The sequence below is a fragment of the Phragmites australis genome, chromosome 10 (assembly GCF_958298935.1).
Source record: "Phragmites australis chromosome 10, lpPhrAust1.1, whole genome shotgun sequence".
Lineage (NCBI taxonomy): Eukaryota > Viridiplantae > Streptophyta > Magnoliopsida > Poales > Poaceae > Phragmites > Phragmites australis.
In genome coordinates, this window is record NC_084930.1 from 10,425,625 (window position 1) to 10,430,851 (window position 5,227).

Genomic DNA, 5,227 nt, shown 5'->3' on the forward strand with positions numbered 1-5,227 from the left:
CTACAATTGACCTAATATGGAAAACTGCCATATTTACACCAAGGATAATTCCTCCAGACCTACCATGGTGCAGCATAATGTGTAATAGAAAATTTAAGCCACCGCATAGGTGTTTTAGAAGCGAATCAGAGTATGTGCTTCTTCCTGTTTCCATAAGAGCTACAAAATCCAACTGTCTTTCCTTCACTACGTCCGAAATATAGTTGTGTTTAGCCAAGTCCTCTAGACCTCTGCTATTCTAAAAGATCCATTTCATTAGAGATTAATTTTAGATGGCGTATTTGGTTTCTTAGGCGGGCGTTTATCCCTACCTCTGGAACAAGACATTTTTCTTCTCGGGATAGCATTAAGATCATAACATATTTGATTAAAATCCTCTTCATTGAGGATTTCAGTTAAACCACAGCATATGTGACCGACATCCATATCTTTCTCATCTTCATGCATATTTGACTCAGAAGTTCTGTTACTAAGTATCTTGCTGATATTATTATTAAGAGACTTAGAGGTAACAATTAACCTATCAATCTCAATATTCTTAATAGAAATAATCGAATTGTTTATATATCTCTCATCTCTACCCATAACAACACATAAGCTCTTGATATTAGAATAAACTTTCTTGTTGAAAAAAGAAATAAATACTATGTATTTAATAATGAGCACCGATTGTATCCGTATCTATGGCGTGTGTATAGATATGAGCTAGAAATAATTGGTGTGTACGCTTCCTTCTCTTCCCTGTGAATTATTCACATTTTGATCTCCTTTTGTTCTTCCCTTGTTCCTCCTCTCTCATGTTGTTCTCGTCATCAATGTGACGCCGGACAAGTCGCCGCCGAACTCCTCCAGCACCACCAGCAGGTTCCGGCTCGGGTTCAACCATGACCGCGGGACATGGTACCTGGATTTCGCAAAAGAGAAGCTCAGGCTCTATCGAGCAGCTCAACAGAATTCACAATATCATTTCACTGTTGCACAATGCTAATCCTGTTGTTTAGCCACTGTTCAGAAGTAAATGTGCGAGACTGGCAAGAGCGAGTGAGAATTGGTTTACCATCTTTGTGAGATGTCGCCGCAGTTGCTCAGGCACTTGGTCTCGCTGTATGTCCCGGCGTAGCTGCAGCCGGCGCAGTTGCCGGAGGCCTTGTATGACCAGTACCGGCCGATGTGATGCCCGTTCACCCAGATCTGGCCCTTCCCCATGCTGCCCATGTCCAGGGCCACCGGATCGTTACCGGCCGGCGCGTTGAAGTAGGCCTGATGATCACAGTCACAAGAGTTCAGCAACAGTTCAGAACTGCAAGCTTCGGTAAACCAAGGCAGTGCAGGTGTTACTACCTAGGACACTGACCTTGTGCCATGTCAGTGGCTGCTTCCCGGCCGCGCTGCCCCACTCGACGGACGAGCTCCCGGCGACGGAGTGCACACCCAGCGACTCGCCTCGCAGGCCGATCTGCGAGCGACACCGGACGGCGAGATCAATGTGATTCGTGGTGCAGGTAACAATGTGGAAGTTAGCAGCTGAGCAGATGTGGAGTTTACCTGGTATGTCCATTTCTGGTTGCCGAGGTCCCTCTTCCCCTCGTTCAGGCCGGACAGCGTCACCGGCCCGAGCACGCCGACGTTCCACGTCTCGAAATGCGTGCCTTGGTTCTGCAGGATAACCACAAGAGGTTGTATATATTTCAGGCTTACTCATAGTCTGACCTCAACGGGAAGAGTGCAATTCTGAATTTCTGGTCAGCTTACAGGGAGGCCAACAGCTGCACTCAGGATGGAGATCTTGTTGCTGCCCTGCCACATCTTGACATGCCCACTGTACGTCAGCTTCGGGCTGTCGTAGCCGCCATAAACCGCGCCTGCGACACGAACACGACGGATTGATCAACTAAATTCCGCAATCCTTATTTCATCAAGCACAAAATGTCTTTTTTAACTAGAAAAAACGAAGATTCAGTCAGTACCGTATGATTGCCCGTTGACGAACACCTGCATGGAGTGGCCTGCAGAGTAGATGGTGAGCTGCGGCCACTGCCCGGACTTCAGGAACTGCTCGTTCGAGTCGATGTTGACACTGCATCAAACAGGTCAGAGGTAACCTTCAGAGATCAGAATGCAGACACCAAACGGTTTCGGAAACGAATGCAGCTGGTGGAGGGTCGGCGAGTCACTCACTAGGTGGTGTACCACAGGTAGTCGGACTTGTCCCACGTCATGCTGAGCTGCTCCACCAGGCCGTCCTTGGTGAAGGCGCTGCCGTCCAGCGCGTTGGTCGCCTCGCTGTACGACTGCCACGAGAACCCGCCCACGGGGTTCATCCTCGCCGGCGACGACGGCTCCTTCACCGTCGCGGTGTTGAACACGGCGGTCTTGCAGTCCGGCAGGACGCTGATGGACCAGGCCGGGAGGTCGTAGCGGCGCCCGTTGAACACGACCCGCGCGGTTGAGCTGGTGTGGTAGTTCGACAGGAACGCGGCGCAGGCTCCGGTGCTCGACTTGAACACGTACGCCTGAAGCAGAGTTCCATTGACCACACTTTCATGAACAACTCTGAACTCGTTACGTTTTAATTGCCGGATATTTTGTCGTAGGGCTGTGACAGGATTTCGACCTTCTCGTAGTTCCCGATCGACTGGATCGTGGGATCGCCGGAGACGAGCGCCGGCTCGGCCTGCTTGATGGCCTTGTGCAGGTCCCTCAGGTGACCCCATTTCGGCTGCCTGAGCAAACCTGAAACAAATGCCATGGTTTCAGTTTCAAACGATCAAAAAGCACATTCAAAACTCTTACTGCAACAGTTTGAACAATTTTTCTTCCTCTTGGGTGTCAAACTGAAACTGATATTCGGACAGCAGCACACCGTATTCATCGATAGGCGCATCGTAGTCATAGCTCGTGGCGATGAACGGACCACCAGCAGTCCGGTCGAAATTGGTGCCACCGTGGTACTGAAGATCAAGCACATGAAAACATCATACTACGCACAAAAATTCATGTGATTAGATTGTGAGTGTGTGACCCATGTGGTGGCTGAGCTTAGCTGTAGCTCGGTCCAGCCTCTCTCACTGTCACTGACGACTCACCATGTAGTAGTTGACGAAGGAGCCGCCCTTCTGAATGAAGCGGGCCACGGCGAACGCCAGGTCCTCCACCGGCCGGTGCGGCACCGCGCCGCCGAACGCCGTGAACCTGAACGCATTTCACGGCGACCTTAGCTGGACTGTGAATGTCTCAACGTGCCAAGAAATTCACTGCAGTTATTTGGCATCTGATCCGTCAGTAAAGCTAGTAATTGGTAATTACCAGCCGCTCCAGGCTTCTGTCCACATGGTCGGCTTGCTGTTCGAGTTCGGGGTGAAGTAGTCGCAGTAGAATCCGTTGCAGGTGTTGATCTGCCGCCATGATCATGGTGCAAGGCAACGGTCGACGTACGTAAGAGCAAGTACAGTAGAAATTAAAGAATCTATCAAAGAAAAAACAAGAATGGAAGTAGCATGGACGGGGACACGCATAATTGCTTGGCAGCAACAAGCGAAGTTGGCAGCCTGGCTAGCTGGAAAGAGGTGGAGTGGTTGTTGTAGTTACCACGGGGTCGGGGGCATCGTCCTGCTTGCACATCGCCCACGGCACGCCGGCGCCGGTGCCGACGGCCATCTTGGCGGCCCAGTTCGCGTACGGCTTCGCGCCGCTGCCCATCACCGACTCCATCGGCCCGTACTCGTTCTCCACCTGCACGCGCCGCATCGCATCAATGAGTTCACAACCGTCACGTTATGCTGTTGCAGAGCCAAGACGCATTGTAATGGTCGGTTCGTTGCAGGAGTCGTTCACGATCGTCACCTGGGCGAGGATGATGGGGCCGCCCTGCCACTCGAACAGCCCCTCCGACTTCATCATCGACACGATCTTCTCCACGAACGTCTGCATCGCCGCCTGAGAAGAATATATTCAGAAATGAACTTAGTTATACAAAGAAATCCAGTAAACATTGCGTCCAGCCAATCATCGTTGAAGTGATACGTTATGCTTCGCTGTCGCCCTTGTCCGTACCTTGAACGGGCCATTGTCAGTCCGGAAGCTAATGCCGGGGACATACTTGAGCCACACAGGGAAGCCTCTGCATCATCCAGGCACCAAAACAAGCTAAGGAATCGAGAAGCAAACAAGCAAGAATGCAGGGCAAGAATGCAAGATTACTAGAACTTGTTGCATGAAGCCATGAATTACGCACCCGAAGTTCCACTCTGCGCAGACGTAGGGGCCGATGCGGAGGTGGACGTAGAGGCCGGCCTGCTTCACCAGCTTCACGAACCGGACCAGGTCGTAGCGGTCGCCGAAGTAGTACTGCCCCTTCACAGGCTCGTGCCCGTTCCAGAACACGTAGGTCTGGATCACGTCCAGGCCGCCGTCCTTGGCCTTCTGGATCAGGTCCGGCCACATCTCCGGGGTGCTGCGCGGGTAGTGGATGGAGCCGGACATGAGGATGCGGCGCTGCCCGTTGATGACCACGGCCTTGTGGTCGTATGACACGGCGGCATTGGCCGGCGAGGAGACGATGGCCGCCGCCACAAGCAGAGAAAGGATGAGCACGCCGCCGTACATGGTGGCGCCGCCTAGCTAGGACGGCCTGGGGCGGCCCAGCTCTGTCGCTTTCTCTCTGTTCTTGGAGAGGCAATGGCGGTGGACAGGAGGAGGAAGAAAGAGAGTGGGGGAGGGTGGAAAGGGGTGGTGGTGAGCTTATATGTGTGCTCTGCTGATGAGTGGGAATGCGTTCTTTGTTCCGGATTCATTACTGGTTCTTTTACCTGCTGCGCTTTTGATCTTTCCCCCTCCCTTTTGGATTACCAGTTGTGTTTAAGAGTTGGACGAGGTCACAAGAAGAGTGACGCAGCGGTGGAATGGTGAGATGTGAAGCGGAAGGCAGAAGCAGAGTAGGCAGTAGGCCTCCACAGTAGGCTTTGGTTGTGCGCAACATGGGGAAAGGCTAAGGGTTTGTTTGTTTAATTTTTGTTTTTGGATTTTTTTGAGAAGTTATGTTTTTGATTTGTCAAAAAAACCGTTTTTGAAAATAGAATGTTGGCTTTTATAATAAAATTTTGACTTCTTTGTACATAGTTTCTAAAAAAAACATCTCTTAGCGAGTTTCTCAGTTTTATAAGAGTTTCTCAGTTTTAGTTTATTTTCCTAAGAAGCAGGCTTCTGTTTTCTCTATAAATTACTTCTC

At 51.0% G+C, this 5,227-nt stretch overlaps 1 protein-coding gene across 1 annotated transcript; it reads right to left on the reverse strand.

Moving 5' to 3' along the window:
- Window positions 1-461: 461 nt before the first annotated feature.
- Window positions 462-4,838, reverse strand: LOC133883548 (beta-galactosidase 9). The gene is made up of 15 exons (XM_062322898.1): window positions 4,235-4,838; window positions 4,054-4,120; window positions 3,844-3,936; window positions 3,589-3,732; window positions 3,307-3,395; window positions 3,087-3,192; window positions 2,864-2,951; window positions 2,615-2,733; window positions 2,179-2,513; window positions 1,968-2,077; window positions 1,753-1,862; window positions 1,546-1,656; window positions 1,355-1,456; window positions 1,058-1,260; window positions 462-904 (listed from the first exon to the last, which is right to left on the reverse strand). The coding sequence occupies exons 1-15, from the start codon at window positions 4,603-4,605 to the stop codon at window positions 796-798; spliced, it is 2,157 nt and encodes a 718-aa protein (XP_062178882.1). The 5' UTR covers window positions 4,606-4,838; the 3' UTR covers window positions 462-795.
- Between the last annotated feature and the right edge of the window lie 389 nt (window positions 4,839-5,227).

Bases quoted from the DNA above. Each gene is read 5' to 3' on its own strand.
- LOC133883548 (XM_062322898.1), bottom strand. From the start codon at position 4,605: ATGTACGGCGGCGTGCTCATCCTTTCTCTGCTTGTGGCGGCGGCCATC. The intron at 3,937-4,053 runs GTACGGACAAGG...TATTCTTCTCAG, and splicing joins CTGACAATGGCCCGTTCAAG to GCGGCGATGCAGACGTTCGT. The intron at 2,734-2,863 runs GTGTGCTGCTGT...CATTTGTTTCAG, and splicing joins TGCGCCTATCGATGAATACG to GTTTGCTCAGGCAGCCGAAA.